At 31.5% G+C, this 22,248-nt stretch overlaps 1 protein-coding gene and 1 long non-coding RNA gene across 2 annotated transcripts; one reads left to right on the plus strand and one right to left on the minus strand.

Moving 5' to 3' along the window:
• Positions 1-13,596: 13,596 nt before the first annotated feature.
• On the minus strand, positions 13,597-15,092 carry LOC136069864 (uncharacterized). The gene is made up of 2 exons (XR_010631066.1): positions 15,025-15,092; positions 13,597-13,924 (listed from the first exon to the last, which is right to left on the minus strand). It is a non-coding gene; the product is annotated as an uncharacterized LOC136069864 (long non-coding RNA).
• A 4,981-nt stretch (positions 15,093-20,073) lies between these two features.
• LOC112029440 (F-box/kelch-repeat protein At5g43190) lies at positions 20,074-21,376 on the plus strand. The gene has a single exon (XM_024062123.2). It carries the CDS (start codon positions 20,110-20,112, stop codon positions 21,346-21,348), a length of 1,239 nt encoding a protein of 412 aa, XP_023917891.2. The 5' UTR covers positions 20,074-20,109; the 3' UTR covers positions 21,349-21,376.
• The last annotated feature ends 872 nt before the right edge of the window (positions 21,377-22,248 follow it).

A 22,248-nucleotide genomic window follows, 5' to 3' on the forward strand; every position in this document is an offset into this window, starting at 1 on the left:
ACTGGGTTTGTATTTACTCTAGGTGGTACAGCTATATCATGGGCTTCAAATCTGCAAAAGATTGTTACTTTGTCTACTACAGAAACTGAGTATGTTGCAGCAACTGAAGCTGGAAAGGAGATGATTTGGCTACATGGTTTCTTAGATGAATTGGGTAAGAAGCAGGAGATGGGCATTCTACACAGTGACAGTCAGAGTGCAATCTTTCTTGCCAAAAATTCGGCTTTTCATTCAAAGTCGAAGCATATACAAACAAAATACCACTTTATCCGTTACCTTGTTGAAGATAAGTTGGTAACACTTGAGAAGATATGTGGATCTAAGAACCCAGCAGATATGTTGACTAAGGGTATCACTATTGAGAAGTTGAAGCTGTGTGCAGCTTCAATTGGTCTTCTAGCTTGAGGACAGGAGGATGAGTTGCAGGGATGAGGGATTGCTTTTGGAGGATAGCGGCTGATGTTGATGATTGAACTAGTCTCCAAGTGGGAGACTTGTTGGGCTTTGTGGAGCCTAGTTTATTTTTTGGCCTAGCCCATTATAACCCTGTAAGTAGGATATAAAAGCCGCTTTTATAATTAGGGTTTGTTATCACTATTGTTGTTGTGTTTTTAGGAAGAGAGAAAAACACTGTAGCCGCACTTTGTATTTTTTCCTTGATAATAGTGAAATCCCTGCAACTCCGTGGACGTAGGCAAATTGCCGAACCACGTAAATACTGTCTTGTGCGTGTGATTATTTTTCTTTGGCGTGTGTTTTCTCTATTTTTTATTGTTTCTCACAGGTTGGAATTTTGGTTAAATTCCCAACAATCTCGTGATTGAAAGGAGGTAGTGTAGTGTAGGACAGTACGTTGTAGGCAAAGGAGAGTTGAGCTCTTTTTTTACCTCTTTATTCTTTAATATTTTTTTTTTCTTGTTTAAAAAAAAGGTGAAGAAGACCTTTTAAAAGAGGAAGAAAGAGAGGAAAAAGCTAATTGAATAATGTGTAAAGAGAGAAGAGTTTAGGCTTTTTGGTAATGGTCCCAAAAAGAGTGCCAAAAAAAAAAAAAAAACTATCCTGCTACTAAATTGAGGGTTTGAGATTTGAAAGTGACATTTTAATGTCAATTAAACAAAATGAAATCGTGAGATCCAACTTCAGTGAGATCATCTCATGATTGAAAGTGTTAAATTAATGAGAATTTATACTTTGCACCTACCCTCTCAGGAGCTCATATGATCAATAAAGGTGTGTTGAGCTCATACATGTGAGTTGTGACACTTTAATAAGCTCACTGATGAATTGCTGAATCATGCTCTGTCCTAACTTAATCTATAAAAATTCATGATCTTTGTGGGGCTAAGAAACTCAGACACACATTAACAAACTAAAATGTCTAATTAATTGACTTGCACAATTTATTTATCATAAACATAAGGTAGAAATTTCACAATGGGAGGCCCAAATAACTTACTAAGAAGGCAAGAGTGAAGATGAACTATTCTAAGATACATAAACTGCTTTCCCGAGGTATAGAGAGTAAGCAAGAAAGCAAAAATACAACGTGGCTCTACTTAGCTTATCCAATTTTCTCTCTCTTGTTCTTTTCTAGGGTTTTCTCTTAATATCTCCCAACCCCTTCTTTGTTACAGCCTCCTCCCATTTTATTGGCATTTTTCATTCCTTTATCTCCCTGGCCTGCTTCCAGCCGAATTTTTGGGATACTTGTCACATCACCCCTTGGTTCTACCCCCTTTTATCATGAAATAGGATTTTTGTGGATGTTTGCACTGTTCAAGTTGTCCTATATACATTTAATATGGAAGAGATTAGGTAGAGAACCTCTCATTGACGCGGAGGTGACTGTCTCTGTGATCCTTATCCTTTCAGGGTGCTTCCCGAGGTGAATTTGGTGGAAGTGGCATCTCAGATTAAAAAGGGAATCAATTGCCCTCGGTCCTTCTCTTGTTTGCCAAAGGACCACCTATGCTCATTATTTCGGATAAGAGTTTCGATATTGGTGACTAACTCGAATCTCCACTGGAATTGTTCTAGGGAGTTACCCTTTACTCTTCAAACACTCTTGCTTCTATCCACATTGATGGGCCTCACCCATCTCTTCAAGTATGACCTTTTGAGCTTTTCGTCCTCGGCTCAGAATTAAGTTCCCCCCCCCCCTCCCCCCCCCTTCCCAATAATCTTGGTTTATTACTTTGAGTTTGAAGAAACAAATTAATCATGTTTCTTTGCCTTGGGTGATAAATGTTCTTGAAGAATCAACTTTAATTATGTGTTTACGCTATGGTGCTTTATGCTTCGACCGCGCGAAGCTCTCTTTAGTTTTTCTTTAGAATCTCATTAATGAGTATTTATAATAGTTAAATCTTAGATTAACAATACTTAAAATTATATATAGAATTTCTTTACTTGCACTTCAAGTGAGATTAAGAAATTACTTGTAATTCAAATATGATTAGATACTCCGATAAATAAAAGATTATATATATATATATATATATAAATATAAAAGAGGATTCACTATTTGATTTTCAACATTTTACGTACTAAAATATCCTCACACAAATTCTTAAACTCTTTGAAGTAAGTTGAATAATTTTAAATTTAAAAACACAAACTGGTTAAAAAAGTAATTCACTATTTTTAAAAGTGTTTCCAACTTTTAAGTTTTCAAACTTTTATCAAAATCCTAAAAATTAGAATATTATCTTTATCTCACTTTTAAACATTATTTCACTAAAGCTAAAAATAATAATTAATAAAAAAGTATTATTGCATGCACAAAGCACATGTGATGACTCTAGTATGCATATATATCGTTTTCTGTTGAGGCTTATTGTACAAACAAATGATATTTTTATTGTTAACTCGATTATTTGATGTGTAATACTAGTAAGGTGACCAAGCGTGCATTTGGGAATTGCGATAGTCTGCATTTGCCTTTTTTTTGGCTGGTCTCATGGCATTGTTAATGGACCAGCCAACACCAAAAACGAGTGAACAGTGTGTTTTGACTTTTAAAAAATATTTTGCAATAATGTTTTCAACAATAAGTTTTCAGTTTTCAGCAAAATAAGCTATAGGACTCAAGTAAAAGAGTTTCGCTTAAAAGACTATGATGATAGTATTTTATGGGCACTATTGTCGATGTTTTGTGGGCACGGTTTTTAATTGGTCCATTGGATTAATGGGTGCAAATGCAATCCCATATGTACGCATGAATTAATATATGCCATTGCGGGGATTTAGTAAGCTTTTTTTTTTTTTTTTTTTTCTCTCTCTCTCTCTCTCTAGGGTTCTCTATGTTAGTAATCCAAAAAATAATAATAAAAAATTTTTTTTTTTTTTTTTTTTTCTCTCTCTCTCTCTCTCTAGGGTTCTCTATGTTAGTAATCCAAAAAATAATAATAAAAAAAGGAACAATATGTGTTCAATATTACTAAAATAATATGAATTCAACTGTAGAAGTGGAGATTTCTAATTAGATGAGAGTAACTTCAAGGGTGAGAAGTGAAAGTATACTTAATGGTGTATTATCTTATGCAATAGTTTTGGATGCTTAAGAATGAAAGCTGAAAAAAGTAACTTTTAATCTCAACCATTGAATAAAAAATGTTAAATTAAAGTTAGAAAATGGAAATGGTAAAAATTTTGTGTAAGAAGAATAAAAGTAATTGCACTCGATGCAACACCTAAAATATTGCACTGGATCCAAATCCTACAAGAGCATACCAATGTGAATGTGATGTGGTTGTAATACAGTATCACTTAGACAATTAATGTAGCCGGGGAAAAAAAAACCTTGACAAATAGGATTTGCTCGTCTTTAGCTTTCAATCATTCTCACAGTTTTGAAGTCATCTGAAAGGAGGTAGTGTGGTGTTGTAGGACAATAGGTTGTAAGCAAGGAGAGCTGAGCTCTCTCTTTTTACTTCTTTGTTCTTTAATTTTTTTTTTTTATTACTTGTTTTATAAAAAGGTGAAGAAGATCTTTTAAAAAGAGGAAGAAAGAGAGGGAAAAGTTGGATTGATGTGTAAACAGAGAAGGGTTTACTCTTTTGGTAATAGTCCCAAAAAGAAAGAAAACAAACTATTCTGGTACTAAAGTGAGGGTTTGAAATTTTAAAGTGACATTTTAATGTATTCTAAACAGGATGAAATATTCAGATTCAACCTCAATGAGATCATCTCATGATTGAAATTGTTAAATCAATGAGAATCTTTTGTTTTCACCTAGCCTGTCAGGAGCTCATATAATCAACAAAGGTATGTCAAGCTCATACATGTGAGTTGTGACACTTTAATAAGCTCACTGATAAGCTGCTGAATCATGCTTTGCCCCATCTTAATTTATAAAAATTCATGATCTTAATTATCACTTTTAGTTTGAAGAAATAAATTAATCATGTCTCTTTGCCTTGGGTGATAAGTTTTCTTGAGGAATCAACTTAAATTATGTGTTTACACTGTAGTGTTCAATGCTTTGACCGCAAGAAGCTCTCTTTAGTTTTGTTTGATTCCTCAACCAAGAAGATGATGAGTTGGCTGTAGACAAAAAAAAAAAATGATGATGGGTTGAGCTTTGAAGCTCTTATCTACCCATTAGCTTGTTTGTAAATGCGATGGACTTTGAATGTTTACTTAACCCAATATTGGATCCATTTAACTTGCACAAGGTATGTGACTTTTAAATATTCAATAAGCCATTAGCCCGTTAAGAATGAAAAGAGAAGTTGCTCAATTTTGCTTAATGACTTTTTATTTTATTATTATTTCAATAGATATTTTGGCGAGAGATTTGAACTCTTTACATCTTGTCAAAAACACTAAGAAACACCAAATAACAAAATAATTGTGGACTTTGAACGTTTACTTGTTTATAAATGCAATGGACTTTGAACGTTTACTTAACCCAATATTGGATCCATTTAACTTGCACAAGGTATGTGGCTTTTAAATATTTAATAACCCATTAGCCCGTCAAGAATGAAAAGGGAAGACACTCAATTTTGCTCAGTGACTTTTTATTTTATTATTATTATTTCAATAGATAGATATTTTGGGGAGAGATTTGAACCCCTTAACATCTTGTCGAAAACACTAAAAAACACCAAATAACAAAATAATTGTGAGTTTCAGTTAACTCAAATAGTAAAGTTTTTGGTCATCGAATAAGATATTTGAAATTTATTCCTTGCATACATAAAAAATTAATTGATATTTTAATCTAATGATAAAGAGTCATTATTATAGAACCATTAAAATACTACTCTATCTATCAAATGTCAAAACAATTAGTAGGATCTTCCGCTTTATGTTTTTAAGTTGAGAACACAGTTTCTTAAGTTTGGTTACCGAATTTGGCTCTAGTCTCCATTGATAGTCTTCTTGTTCCATTACCTCGCTCCCATACCATGTACCAAAATTTAATGTGGTTTTGTATAGTAAATTACACTGTTTCTAGGAAACACTCCCAAATCAAATGTACCTTTGCAACACTACATTCCCAGTTTCCCACACCGCGTGAGTGGTAGTTTCAACCTTGTCCCTTGCTGGGAAAGTTTAACCGATTATTATTTTTTAGGTAATAATTAACTGATTATTGTTACTTATATTATCGGGATATTAAATTTGAATATCATTTAACAAAGATCGAGACGCATGCATTATTCGTACTCTTTTTTCTTTTTCTTTTTCATTTAACTGATTTTTTTAGGTAATAATTAACTTATTATTATTTTTTATGATTAATTAATTAATAATTAACTTATTATTGTTACTTATGTTATCGGGATATTAAATTTGAATATCATTTAACAAAGATCAGGACACATGCATTATTCAAATCACAAAAAAAAAAAAAAAAAAAAAATAAAAAAAAAAGGACACATGCATTATTCGTACTTTTTTTTCCCCTTCCTAAGGCATTGTCCTTGCTACTTTACTAGTATATTAGTTGAAAATTCATGCGATGCACGGTTTTAGAATAAAATATATGAACTATTTTATTAAAGAAAAGATGAATAATATATTAAAGTTCAAACTTATTGCGTATCTCTCACAAGTCACAACTAAAGATTTTATTTATTTATTTTAATTTTCTTTGCTCTCACACGCAGTAACTGTGCTCACTGCGGTTTCTTCTTCTTCTTCTTTTTCTTTTAGGGCTCATTTCATGCAACTCTCCTTGGATGCATTTTCTCATCTTCTTTCTTCACTTTTCAAGATCAAACAGAGTTTCACAAATTCTCATTCACACACACACACACACGTGTGTGTGCGTGTTTTCAAATTTTCTTATATAACATTTGTATTGTGAAATCTAATTTGTGAGACCCAACTAATTTGAAATATAATTAGTAGGGTAAGTGAAATACGGTTTTTTGACAATAATATTAATGAAAGAATGTATTCAAAGTAGTATTTATTAATTATATGTATATAAATAAAAATATTTTATTAATACTCTTGATATTATATTAGTAGTTAGCAAATTACTTTGAAAATTTTAGTAGAGTTTAAACTTTAAACCTTTACTGCCAATTAAACCCAACATTTTTCCTTTTCAGAGTCCTAGTCTCTTAAGATTCCTATAAAATCTATTTTCTCGTTTTCTTACGTTAATGGCTTCATTTTTTGAATCAATACATGTTTTGAAAAAGATGAACCTACATTTTTAGAGGATACGAATATTTGAATTATATACATTAAATTAGTTATAATTTAGTCTTGTAAGTCTAAAAATTTTTGGTGCATAAACGCTTGCAAGCCTCAAAATTTTTTTTGCTAATGTAAATTAAGCCAACCTTTTTCGTAATTTTTTTTTTGGACATGTTCATAAAATAGTGCATTTAATTATTAGGCATGTTTGTAGGCTGATTGTAATTTGTCAATGTCAACAATGATATAGGTTCTCTTGAGCAAATAGCAAAAATATAGAAGACGATTTTTTGAGAATGTATGTAAAGTAAATAAGAATGTGAAAAAAAAAGAGATAAAAATGTTTATTTATAATCTAAACATGAAAAAAAAAACTTATTTCATTTAAATCTTTTATATGGTCTCAAAGAGCAAAATCAATTTTCAATCTCACATAATTAATTTCATTTGATTTGTCAAATTAAAATATTTTTACCATTCCTACCTCTTCTTCTATAGTAGAGAGTTGTGCGTCAGGTACTTGATTTAACTCATTCGCTTTTTTGACAAACACTACACAATTTGCAATTTTATTGTCTCATCAACTTGCATTTCAAGCTTGTATTTGAAATATTATTAATTCCACTTACATCAATTAGTATTTTTTAAGTAATATTTTAAACTTGAGAAATATTAAACAAATAGAGTTATTTACATAATTAAATCATTATATATAATGAGATATATAATTAAATTCATATTTTAAGATCACTATCACATTTATATTTTAAAAGAAAATGATAATGATTAATACCTTGATGCTACCATTTAGAGCCTCATCTTTCTCAATTGAGATTGAGCAATGCACCCGAAAACTCCTGAAATACTCACTGTGGAGAACCTATCAAAACCCTTAAAAATATAAAGGATAATAATTATATACTATACTATATAATAAAATTTTGGCTTAGAAGCCGTGATTGAGCCAAGTGACTTCACAAAATTGTAGAAATTTTTTCTAAACTATGGTTGCACCCAGTAGTTTCACCAAATTACATCAATATTTTGAATAAAGATATTTTTTTAGATAGAGACAACAACTTATTTGTTCTTATCAATTTCTTTAGATAAAATAATAATAAGTGTTTTAACATGCAACATGCCATCTATAAACAACAACTTATTTACTCTTATAAATTACTTTAGATAAAGTAAAAGGGCCTCCAAAAAAAGAAAAGTAAAAAGGTTTACACCAAAAATCGATTGGTATCTTAATCTGATTATAAAGAGTTATCATCATAAATGGATGTTATAGATTGAAACGCTCTAATATATATATATATATATAAAGTAAAAGGGAAATGTTAATGAATGCCCTAGGGGCATTGGTTTAAAAACTACTTTTAAAAATGTTTTTTGAGAAAATGATAAAGCAATTAATGTTGCTAACAACTTTTTCTATTTCCCATAAAAATTGTGTTAAAACTTTCATAATATGGTTTATTAACAATTGCCCTAAATACACCTGTTAACATGACTCAAAGTAAAAATAAGTGTCTTAACAAAACATGCAACATACATTTTAAATAAAATAACAATAAGTATTTTTATAATAAAATTTGAACTTAGAAGCCATGATTGCGTCAAGGCTTCACTAAATTGCAACAATTTTTTCTAAGCTGTGGTTACAACAAATGGCTTCACCAAATTACAACATTATTTTGGATAAAAACAACTTATATGTTTTTATCAATTTCTTTGGATAAAATTATGAGAAGTGTTTTAACAAAACATGCAACATGCATCTATGTTTCAGTTGATAGAGACAACAACTTATTTGTTCTTATTAATTTCTTTAGATAAAGTAATAATAAATGTTTTAATAAAACATGCAACATGCATTTTAGATAAAATTACAATAAGCATTTTACAAAACATACAACATGCATTTTAGATAAAATAACAACAAGTGTTTTAACAAAAAATGCAATATGCATTTAAGTTTTAGTTGATAGAGACAATAACTTATTTGTTCTTGTCAATTTCGTTAGATAAAGTAATAATAAGTATTTTAACAAAACATGAAACATGCATCTAAGGCTGTGTTTGGCTCAATGTAAAATAATTTCAAAGTGTAAAATATTTTCAAGTATTTGGTCGCATCACAAAAAATGCATTGAAAAATATTTAGGTGTTTGGTTGTGTTCCTGAAAATCCTTTAGATCACATCTCTCACATTTTTTGACAATTACTCTCTTTTTAGAAACAAACACACATGTTAATGTCTTTTTCTTATTTTAAGAAACAGACACACATGTCACAAACAAGGAAGAGAGAATGGTCTTTCAAACACAAAGTCACCACAAGAAACTTCACTCAAAATCTAGTGTGACTTTGAAAGAAATGTGAGGCAAACTATAGTACACTAAACATATCATTTTAAGGAATATAGGCCAATTATCTTTCTTTTTTGAAAAACAAACATATATACATGAAAAAAAGAGTGAATGAGGTTGTAATATACAATGTACATTTGAGGGTAATGTGTATATTGAAAAATAAAGATAAAGATAAATTACAAATTGTATTTCGTTAAAAAAATTATAAATTGAATCCTCTAATTTAAACGTTTCTCATTTCCATTCCCTTGATAAAAAGATAATATGTTACTAGCCTTATTGCACGCGTTTCGCGTGAGCGTTGATTTTTTTTTTTTTTTTTTTTTTTTTAAATTTAAACAATAAAAACCTGTGTTTTTAGTTTTATATATAATTTTTATTTTGAGAATTTAATTTATAAATGGATAAAATAATTTGAAAATCAACAGTAGCTTGTGCAATGAAGCTTTTTTTTTTTTGGTTAATTTAAAAAAATCATGTTTTTATTTTATATATATCATTTTTATTTTGAAAATCTAATTTACAAGTGGGGCTGTCCACGAGTTGGGTTTATGCCCAACCCGAACTTGACCTGAATGACTTGGGTGGGTGAAAATATGACTCGAACCCGAACCAAACTATCTGGTCGGATTTTTCGGTTCAGGTCTCGTTGGTTTCGAGTTGTATCGGGTCGGTCTCGGGTTATATCACTGGGTCAAAATCTGGCCGGATCCACGAGATCTAGTCGGATTCATTGAGATCGGACCGAAATCTGGCCAGATCCATTGAGATCGAGCCTAGATTTGTCGGATAACGACGATATCTCGCCGGATCTCGAAGGATTTGGACCAGATTTGGACGGATCTCGATGAGATCTCGCCAGATTTGGTCCGGAATGCTTAATATATCGTTGGAAATGTTAAAGCTTTGGTTTGGGTCGAGTTTTATTGGTTTTGAAATGAAAACCTGACAACCAACCACTGGGGTCGGGTTAGAGAAATCGGAACCCGCATCTGATCGCTGGAGTCATTAAAGTAAGTGGCGGCAGGTCGGACACGGGGGTCCGCAGGTCGCATGGACGCCCCTATTTATAAGTAAATAAAGTAATTGGAAAATTTACAGTAAAGTGATCTTATTTTTTATGCAATGTTTTAATGGGAGTTAAAATTGTATTTTTACTGGATTGTCCTTTAGTTTTGTGTCTACTTAAATATAGGAGTGTAGGGGCATTTTTGAACAAAAAAAATGAGGAATCCAAATAGGGAAGGCCCCTTAAATATTGGTATAGATAACAAGAGACACCTTTGATGATAATAATTTTTATTCATATATGGTCCCTCACAATCACTTTTTGCATAGCGTGCAGTGTTTCTTTTGAGTAGGTCTGGTGGCACAACTTATGTCACAACTCGCCATGTGATGAGTTGTGATTGATGGAAGGGTGTCTCCACATGGACCCACCATCACCCTTCCACTAACCGAAACTTGTCACATGGGCGAGTTGTAGCACAAGTTGTGATACCAGACTTTTTCATTTCTTTTGCCTCTTCTTTTACTTTCCATGAACGTGTCTGACTTGTTATAGGTCAGGGTGCATGTTGTTTACACTGTATTCGTATAATGTGATGTGAGCTTCACAGTAGCTTTTATTTTATATATCCAAAATGTTAGGTGTGTGTTGCTTGAAGGTAAGTTAATTAACTGGGTTAAATTTCTAAAATTTTATATTTTTTTGGAATAAGTAATTTAAATTGATATCAAACTGGTTTTTAATCAACATAATATGATTTGAATTTATAACGCCTGTTCTATAATTATTATTTTTATCATCAAATTAAAATATGAATAATTTTTAGTATAAACAAGATTCAAACAAAAGTTCATTATTTGATTATAAAAAATTTTACCAATTAAAATAAATATTGATGACATATTGTATAGATTCCAAAGAATAAGCTACTATGTTACTCAGAGTGTGGATTTGTATTTTGAGAAAGTCTATAAATAAATAAATATATATATATATATATATGCACATATGCTAATGTTGTAAATTTTCAATCATATTGATACGTAAAAAATTGAGTGAGGCCGATCTCAAATAAAAACAGTAAAAAGCTTGTGAACTCTACGTAGCACTGCTTTTTTGTCTTTTACAAATGGTCTCCACCTGTGTGGCCATTACAGGCCCACAGGCCATAGCTGGACGGATCTACATTGATAATTTAGACTACAGTACGGGTTCTTGGCGTTTTAGGAATTCCCATTGTATAATGAATTGGGCCCAAATGTGAATGCTATTTCGGCGTTTTATGTACAACAACCGGAATATGGTAAAAAGTAAAAACCAAAATCTTGATGATTCAGATACAAATTTACCAAAAATAAAAATAAAATGGCTAAAAGTACAAAAGGTGTGAAATAATTGTGAGAAAGATGAATGATTTCTTTTAGTTAAATCATATATTATATGCTCTAATTTTGTTTAAAATAGAATTCAGTGCAATAAGTTTTATTCGTTCAATTTAGTTCTTTAATTTTTATTTTTATTCAATTCAATCATTTAATTCACTATATTAAATGGATGTTAAGTTCTTTATAAAAACGATGACATTTTGTTATTTTTGAAGTTCTTAAATTTAATAAATAATAATAATACTAATGCTAATAATTGGGAAAAAATAGAAATTGATATATTTTTAAAAAAATAAAAGAAGAAAGAAAGAAGGGGAAATTTGAGCAAAAGTCTTGCTTGCATTGCATTTTTAAAGATCTTCATCTCTAAAAGATTTAATATTGTAAACATCTGTACTCTAAAAAATGAAATTATTTTTTTGGATTTTTTTTTTTTTTTAAGATTGAAAATTATTCGGATGAAGCTTCAATTTTAGGGGAAAGAAAAATCAAACCTATTAAAAATAAAACCATTAACCGAAAAAAAAAAAATCAATCTAAATACAAAACTACTACACACAATCTAATCTCTAAAATTTCACAAAAACATCAAAATTCATTATCTTCAAACACTCCATAAAAAAATATATATATATATATATATTGTGGTTACAAATAAACTTAGCAAAATGATGATGGATTCAACCAAAATTTTTTATAAAAAAATATCTATTACTAAATTCTACCAAATACATAGATCTATAAACAATTTCACCAATTTTGAAGTCGAAAACTTCATCTACCACACTAGATCGAATTTGTTTGCTAGAGACAATCATGTTCAAACTTCAACAACGCAGTCATCTTTTATCACACTTTTCCTACAATCCTTAACTCTTGAATCCACACTTCTCACTGAATCCAACCAATTATCAAGCAAATAAATATCTTATGTCGGATATGCTCCACTTTGGATTTAGCTGTGGTATAAGCTTTAGAGAGCACTACCGCTCCAAGTTAAAGTGCCTTGATATAACTATTACTAAAGACAAATATAGAGTTCTTGATCTAACAACACCATTTTAATCAACGATGCTCCTCCAAGATGGTTTTACTCCTCCTCAACAAACTTTTAGTTCTTGCCACAAATCTCCTTATTGTCGCTTTTAATAAAGGTGTCTACATAATTCACAAAGGTACATTGAGGAAGATTGTCTTCAAGGAGAGAGAGAGAGAGAGAGAGAGAGAGAGAGAGATTAAAAATGAAAAAATATTATATTTTAAAACCAATTATTTAAAATAAAAATACAAAAAATGATTTTTCGATATTGAAAATCAATGAAAAATATAACTACATCGTTTATGAGGAGTCTAATGGCACGATTTTGACTAAAATGATGAAGGGAGTGAATAGAATAAAGTTGAAAGTTAAAGAACTTGATAGAATGTTACCAGATTAGGTTGAATTTTAAACAAAGTTTGAGCCCCTTTCTTTAGAATTGTTGTTTTATGTCGTTGTGGTTCGGTTCTTAGTGTTGAGATTTATTAAACATTAATAAAATAAGCTCTTATTGTTTATTTGAGACTAATAAATTATAGATTAGAACCTTTAATTTTGACTTGTTTTTAATTCAATCCTTTAAGTGTTTATTTTGTGGTGAATTGCATTAACATCCTCTAAACTTTATATTGTTGCATTTAGACCCCTTGAACTATTTTTTTTTTTCCACAAATTAAATACAGTATTACTGTGCTTATACCAAATAGACCCCTTCTATCAATATTCCCTCAATATACCAACAAAGACAAAATGCAGGCATTTTTTTGCCAAATAGCATAATTTTAGGAAAAAAAAATTAGGAGAAACACATGTCACAATTTAGTGAGCATTGTGAGGAACGTTCCAAGTAAAGGAATGCACAACTCACAAGCAATTTGCACCAATAAAGAAGGTTGTCAAAAACAAGAAAGCAAGTTGAACTTTGTGGGCATCTTTCCATTGAACGATGATATAGTTGCACATTATGTACATGGACTGAAATCATGTTTTCAAAACACAATTTCAGTTGTATGTATAGTTATGTGCAAAAATAATGTTTGCTATTTCCCAAACTTGAGCAGGAAATTATTGCATAGGCATGCAACCAATGCAGCTTAGAAAGAAATTGGGTTCATGCACATCATGAAATCTAGAATAGAGGGAAATGGCAATAATGCAGTTAGTAAATTATGTACTGGCCCTCCTCAACTAGGGACACAATTACAAAACAAAAGAAAAGGCTGAACAGAAAGAAACACTGTTCAAGTAGGGTTATAAGGCCAAACAAATACACCTTTGAAACAACAAAAAAGGTTGTAGCATCTGTGCCAACCCTTATTCATGCATGTGCATCTTGCTTCCTGTGTAAGCTTATTCAGGCTTTCGGCATGTAATGATAGCAAATTAATTAGATCCTTCTTAAATCCTTCTATCATCAATGGCATTGCCAGTGCTCCTTTTATGGTTTTCCATCCTGATACACTCGAAATTAGGCACAAATTTAGCTTACCCCTTAGCACAAACTACAAAATTGGATTAACTGAAAGCTAATGCTTTTGTACCAAAACAAAATAGTGACCAAGGGCAGAACACATATTGCAAAATTATATGGTAGGAATTGTCTCAAATACGTATTTTGAATTGGTTAACTATTATTTCAGTTTTCTTAGGTGGAAATCGATTCTATTCATTGTTAAATAAAATATAACTGATATTGCTTATCAAAAAATAATGTTATATTCCTTATTCACCAAAGAATAAGTAGTAAAACATAATTATATATATATATATATAGGTTTAATGGCTTTGGTCAAGAATTTCTTTCATATAAGGAGAGCGAAAACTCATAGAAGAATATAAGTGAGTTTTCTTAAAATGTAGATTAATAATTATGTTGGGTGGAAAAAAAAGATTCTTGCATGTGTTGGTTGTGAGTTTGTTTGTTTTGTTAGGTTGTGAACATCATGATGTGTATTAGAGTTTTGGTCTATGAAAGTGTTAAATTTGTGAGTTAGTGTGGTATATAACTATATAATTTGATAGTTGGGAATGTGGAAATTAAACTCTAGATGTATTCTTTAGAAACACCAAGAAACATTAATTGAGTTACTGAACTCTTAATAGTTTGTGAGTTAATATTCAATCTTCTTTTTACGTGTGTCGGGATTGGGCTTGTATTGAGAGTTATTGTAATCCATATCATTTGACATAGATTATGGCATAACACATGGATGTAAGCATAAAGTTGGTCAAAACGTTTTAACTATTCATCATCTGTGTTAATGTTTTTATTTCTTATTTTACGCAAATGTGCTTTGTTAAACTCAAATTCCAATAAACTGGTACTGGAGCCAACTTTGTTAGTAAAGTTTAAAATTGTTAATAAGCAATGGTGTTTTCTGTACCAATTCCGTTTTAAAGTTATTTATATATAATAAAAGAAATGTTAGTGATACGCTCAAGTGTTGTTACTCCTATCATAATTATGACCTTGTGAGTTGTAAAAATATTTTTATAAATTTTGTGTCTATTGTTGCTCTAAATTTTAACTACCACAAGAATTGTCAAGCTTACCACTTCGTAACAGTGATGTGAGACCCTTCCATGTCAATGCTGACCGAATCACAGCCGGCCAAAACGGACACATACTCAGACCAATTTTTGCCTTAATATCCTGCCAAGACAAACTAGGAAATTATTGTCGTCACATGTACATAATTGAAGTTTTCCAATGACAAGATACAACTTTAAATGAGCTGTCAAAAGTACTTGCAAGTTGCCACTTGATCAATACGAGAACTCAAAAGTAGGTTTGAAAGTATTTTGTTTCTTATCAACTTTAGCCTTGATTTGAAGAGTTAAATAAATGATTTGGGCTCCAATACTAGTGTTCATGCCCTTCTTGTCGTACCAATTTGGTTCGCAACAATAATGCTAGTACTTCACATTCACATTTTGACACAACTATCTTACATGGTAGATATTTGTTAGTATATATGAACCTATTTTTTTTTTTTCACTAAACCAATTTGTCATGTAAGACAATTGATAAAGTATGTGGTGCTAGATTATTAGATTGAAATTACCTGGAGAGAGAGGGACTGCAGTAATTTTGACATATTCAACATGATAACACCATGCAGGAAGATAAAAGGAATCACATATCTTGTTCAAAAGTTATTTCTCCACGGCTGCAAAGATTCCTCAGTAGGAGACAGATCCCTATGACACCATGTTACTATTATTATCGTGCCTCCTGGGGCTGTAACTCGAGCCAACTCATAACAAACTGCCATCAGAGAGAGAGACAGAGAGAGAGAGACAGACAGTTGAAATCCAACATAAATTTGGAAAGAAATTTCAGGCATAAACTGGCTTCCAAGTCAAAACTAAAGGCATTGAAAAGAACTTATTGAGATGGAACTATTAAAGCACAAAGAACTTTGCTTTGTCAGGCATGTGTTCACCATTCTCCATGGACCACACCAGATCAAATTGCCCATCAGGAAATGGATGGTTTTTAATAAATATGTGTGTTCACTGTTCACCAAGTTTTGATCTGATGATAGCTAGAAACATAGAAGAAAAAGAGATGCCAAAAAAAGAGTAGTTTTGGTGACACAACTATTTGCATAANTAATGTGTAATGAATGCCCTAGGGGCATTGGTTTAAAAACTACTTTTAAAAATGTTTTTTTGAGAAAATGATAAAGCAATTAATGTTGCTAACAACTTTTTCTATTTCCCATAAAAATTGTGTTAAAACTTTCATAATATGGTTTATTAACAATTGCCCTAAATACACCTGTTAACATGACTCAAAGTAAAAATAAGTGTCTTAACAAAACATGCAACATACATTTTAAATAAAATAACAATAAGTATTTTTATAATAAAATTTGAACTTAGAAGCCATGATTGCGTCAAGGCTTCACTAAATTGCAACAATTTTTTCTAAGCTGTGGTTACAACAAATGGCTTCACCAAATTACAACATTATTTTGGATAAAAACAACTTATATGTTTTTATCAATTTCTTTGGATAAAATTATGAGAAGTGTTTTAACAAAACATGCAACATGCATCTATGTTTCAGTTGATAGAGACAACAACTTATTTGTTCTTATTAATTTCTTTAGATAAAGTAATAATAAATGTTTTAATAAAACATGCAACATGCATTTTAGATAAAATTACAATAAGCATTTTAACAAAACATACAACATGCATTTTAGATAAAATAACAACAAGTGTTTTAACAAAAAATGCAATATGCATTTAAGTTTTAGTTGATAGAGACAATAACTTATTTGTTCTTGTCAATTTCGTTAGATAAAGTAATAATAAGTATTTTAACAAAACATGAAACATGCATCTAAGGCTGTGTTTGGCTCAATGTAAAATAATTTCAAAGTGTAAAATATTTTCAAGTATTTGGTCGCATCACAAAAAATGCATTGAAAAATATTTCAAGGTGTTTGGTTGTGTTCCTGAAAATCCTTTAGAAATCACATTCTCTCACATTTTCTCAGCTTCCAAACAAATATTATAATAGGAAATCCGAATATATAAACCAAATCAACAAAGAACATAACAAAAAAAAAATAAAAATCAATCTTTCTAAAAAATAAGCACCAATCATGGGAGAGGGAGAGGGAGAGATGGATTGAGAGAAAGAGAGAGGTAAGGACCACTGATCGGTGGGTGGGTCTACAGGAGGCGAGATCGGCGAGTGGATTTGATGGCGGTGAGATTGGCAGGTGGGTTTAAAGGAGGCGACAGCGACAAGATCAGTTTGTAGATCGGAGATCATGTTAGCTTTTCAGCCTTTGTTCGTCAGAGAGAATGAGAGAGGAAGAGAGAAGAGAAAGGGCTTCCTTGATTGGCGATGTAGATCTATAGCGACAATGATGACAGTCCAATTGGGTTGATGCATGAACCTGCGGTGCAATTGACCGGCGATTTTTATAGGTCAAGGGGCCTTATTTTACAGTCAAATGAAAATATTTTCAGTTTGATCGTATTTTATATGTGCAACCAAACACGTATAAGGTGTAAAATATTTTCCTAAATCCATTTACACCTGAAACAAACACAACTTAAGTTTCAATTGATAGAGACAACAATTTATTTGTTCTTATCAATTTCTTTAAATAAAGTAACAATAAGTGTTTTTATAAAACATGCAACATACATATAACGCTCCATTTGTTTTGAAGTAAAACATTTTAAAACATAAAATATTTTACATGTAAACATCTTCAAGTGTTTGGTATGACAAGTAAAATTTTTCAAGCAAACTACCAAAACCAATGGCTCAACACCAAAGTCGGTTGTGCTAGAGGTCCAATGACTGAACCACTGGAACTTGTAGCAAGAGCGGTTGCTTCGGTGATTGAACTGCTGACACCGATCGCCGATGCAACGACTCTAGCCATTGAACCATTGGCACCGATCTCTAGTGCATAGTCACCATACACCGAATCACCGGCACTGGTCGCAGAGTGGAGTAACCAAACCAATGACATCAACCACCGGAGCAGAGTTACCTGCCATCGAATTGTTAACCTAGTGACCAAATGGGGGAGGGGAAGCAATTGTATGTTTTTGGAAAACGTTTTACCAAATTTTCAAAGGTGAAACATTTTATAATTTTTTTTATAGAAGATTTTACGGTCAACGAAAAATATTTTACAAATTTGACTATATTTTACCTACAAACTAACACCTAAAAAATGGGAAAACATTTTTTGAAAAATATTTTACTTCAAAAAAAATGAAATTTAAGTTTTAGAAATTTAAATCCTACTCAAAATAAAAATCTATTATCAAAATTTCAAAATGTATATATATTCACTAATGGTTTTTCCGTAGAATCCCTCTTATACCCCATGTTTTTTTTTTCAAGTTGCAACTTATGCATATGTATTTGTATTGGAAGGATATACATGTTGTATAGATTCATAGGAATTGATAAATTTATATGATACTTAGGAAATGCTGTTATAGTGAGGAAATGCCATTATAGTTAACTTCTCAAAAAAAAAAAAGATTGATTTTATCTCAATAATAATAATAATATAAAAGAGGATTATACATAAATATAACTCTCCAACTCAACGTGTCTAAATCTTCCTAGTTCTAAGCCTAATTTTTATTAATTTTTTTTTATTTATGGACGGTTTTTTTTTTCTTTTCTTCTTAACTTTGGAGAGGTAGGATTGATTGGCCTTGCAATAACACGTTGTCAATGAAAAAAAACGATATAGTAGTAGTTGATAAGAACAAATAAGTTATTTTTATCTAAAAAGTAGTTATTTTTATCTAAAAATTTATTGCTTTTATCCAAAAATTTGTTGCAATTTGGTACCACCACTAGGCATAATCACAACTTTTAAGTCCAACTTTTATTCTAATTTTTTTATAATCGGTTTCTTTTCTTAACTTATATACAGTTTATTTTCTTCACTTTGGAAATGTAGGATTGGTTGGCCTTGCAATAACATGTCATCAATAGAAAAATGGTAAAATAGTAGTTGATAAGGATAAATAAGTTGTTTTTATCTAACACTTTGTTGAAATTTCGTGCCACCACTTGCTGCAACCACAACTTTTAAACTCTAACTTAGTCATTTAATGCAACCACTTTGCGCAACCATAATTTTTAAGCTTAATTTTTATTATGTAGTATATGATATGATTTTGAGAGAAAAAATAGTATTAATATTAAGTACTAACTCCAAATAAAATATTCTAACACCCAACCCAAAAGAAGTGTCCTTATAAATTTTATTTTCGATGAATTAAGATTTTATTTTTATTTTTTAAAGAATCGATGACTTAAAATATTATTAAACCAACGAAAATGACAACTGCGTAATAGCAGGTCTATTTACAAGTTTTCTTTATACCAACCATGTCCATTTGAAGGGTTTTTCTCTAAAAGCGACTTATTGTGTATTAAATTTAAGAAGAAAAAAAATTGTCTTGATGTGGATTGGTAAGAGAATTTCAGAGACTTATATAGATCCGCTTATGATCCATGCGAATCTCATTAGGATCAGCCTGAATAAAATTCCAAATATAGATTGAATTAATGAGATAAGTAAATAAATAAATCATGCTAAAAAAATAAAAATAAAAATAAAAAACTAAAAGCTTTTAAGCTCTTTTTCTCGGTCATTACTTAATTTAGCTTTTGGATCCTTTGATTTAGGGGATTGCCCTGATGATTTTGTTAATATAATTATGGAGGAGGTTGGCCATTTTGTGTAAGGCTGTGCCTTCGTTGTTTGTCTTGAAGTATATAGTAAAGTAGTGTATTTTATCTTATATTTACGATGAATCTCACCATTTCATTATAAATGATGAAAAAATACTATTTATCGTGCTCTAAATAAACCTAAAAATTACTCAGTTTTTGTTTTTTTAGCTTCAATAAAGTTTTTTAAAAACTGCTTGATACATGTGTTTAAATATATAATTTTAATTCTTAAATAATATTACGCCTTTTTTTATGTACATATATTTAAAAAAAAAATTAAATGCTGTTTTTTAAATACAGTACCGCATTTATCAAAAAAAATAAAAGCTTTTAAGCTCAGAAAAGTAGTACAGGTGACAAGTTAGAGAAACCTAACAACTGTTGCAACACAGTCAATGTTTTCCAATACAAAAGGAAGAGTTGAACAAACTACAAAGAACAGGTTCTCAAAAGAGAAAAAGAAAAACGTCAAAAACCTACAAAGCACAAGTTCCAGTTCCAGTTCCAGTGCCAGTTCCAGTTTCAACAAGCAATTAGCAATGACCAAACCAGATATGGATCCTGAAATATGGAGCCGAATGCCTGAAGAACTTCTCGAGAAAATCCTATCTCTTCTTCCTCTAAAGGCCTTCTTGAATCTGAGATCAACCTGTAAGAATTTCAAGTCCCTTATATTCTCTCCATCTTTTATATCTAGACACTCTTCTGGTTCTTCTTTGCCTTTTTCTTCGTTTCTTTTGCTGTCTCATCCTCAGTGTTACAATCAATTCCCTTTGTATGACTCTGGCCTTGGAGCCTGGCGCAGCGTAGCTCTTTCCCACTCTGATTTGCTACCAGCAGCATCTAAAGCACCTTCTTTCTCTCTTCTCTCAATCTCCAATGGACTATTTTGTTTCTCTCTTCCCAGCTCGTCCTCTTTTCTTGTGTGCAATCTTTTGGCCAGGACCTCAAGAATCATCAAGTTCCCAGCTTTCCCTTTTGCTTTTGAGCTTCTCACTTTGGTTTCCACGCCTGTTGGGTGCAAATTATTCATGCTCTCAACTGGGTCCTCTTCGAATTTTTCTGCTTTTGTTTATGACTCAAATGATCCGTCTTGGAGAAAATTCGATGGCTTTGATCCGATTCTGAGTGATAATTATCACCAGGAGGGTGTTTCCTTTAATGGGTGTTTGTACTTTTCGACCCGAGAGCCATTTTCAGTGGTGAGTTTTGATTTGGAGAGTGGGAAATGGGAGACGCTTAATAGTGAATTGCCTGGGGATCTCACTTTTGTGAGGTTGGTTTCTGGTGAAGGGAAATTGTATATGATTGGTGGAGTTGGGAGCAATGGGATCTCGAGGGCTATCAAGATGTGGGAATTGGACCAAGCAAGGAATTGGGAGGAGGTGGAGAATTTGCCAGAGATGATCTGTAGGAAATTCTTGTCTGTTTGTTACCATAATTATGAGCATGTTTATTGCTTTTGGCATCAGGGGATGATCTGTGTTTGTTGCAATACATGGCCTGAGATTTTGTATTACAAAATGTCAAGGAGGACTTGGCATTGGCTGCCCAAATGCCCTTCTTTGCCTGTCAAATGTAATTGTGGCTTCAGGTGGTTTTCTTTTGTTCCAGCATTGTATGCTCCAGTTTGACAGGCATTTTCTCCTTGTCTTTTGCTTTCACTTCTGTATTTTATTTGATGGTTTTCACTTTTGTTTATTAATAAAGTGTGTGATTGTCATTTGTTTAACTTAAAAAAATTTCCTTTTNGATCCGATTCTGAGTGATAATTATCACTAGGAGGGTGTTTCCTTTAATGGGTGTTTGTACTTTTCGACCCGAGAGCCATTTTCAGTGGTGAGTTTTGATTTGGAGAGTGGGAAATGGGAGACGCTTAATAGTGAATTGCCTGGGGATCTCACTTTTGTGAGGTTGGTTTCTGGTGAAGGGAAATTGTATATGATTGGTGGAGTTGGGAGCAATGGGATCTCGAGGGCTATCAAGATGTGGGAATTGGACCAAGCAAGGAATTGGGAGGAGGTGGAGAATTTGCCAGAGATGATCTGTAGGAAATTCTTGTCTGTTTGTTACCATAATTATGAGCATGTTTATTGCTTTTGGCATCAGGGGATGATCTGTGTTTGTTGCAATACATGGCCTGAGATTTTGTATTACAAAATGTCAAGGAGGACTTGGCATTGGCTGCCCAAATGCCCTTCTTTGCCTGTCAAATGTAATTGTGGCTTCAGGTGGTTTTCTTTTGTTCCAGCATTGTATGCTCCAGTTTGACAGGCATTTTCTCCTTGTCTTTTGCTTTCACTTCTGTATTTTATTTGATGGTTTTCACTTTTGTTTATATAATAAAGTGTGATAGATATGTCATTTGTTAATAGAGCTTTGAAAAAAATCCCTTTGTTTCAGATTGGATTCTGTTTTACAGAAATCAGTTTTTTATGATTCTAGACTAATTTTTTGGTTACTGGATTGGGATTTCAGGCCCACCCCAAAAAAAAAAGAAAAAAAGAATACCAACCATAAAACAAGAATAAAAT

Source organism: Quercus suber, unplaced genomic scaffold, assembly GCF_002906115.3.
Source record: "Quercus suber isolate HL8 unplaced genomic scaffold, Cork oak 2.0 scaffold_194, whole genome shotgun sequence".
In the NCBI taxonomy this organism is placed as follows: Eukaryota; Viridiplantae; Streptophyta; class Magnoliopsida; order Fagales; family Fagaceae; genus Quercus; species Quercus suber.

Coding starts and splice junctions, on each gene's coding strand:
- LOC112029440 (XM_024062123.2), top strand. CDS start 20,110: ATGTTTTCCAATACAAAAGGAAGAGTTGAACAAACTACAAAGAACAGG.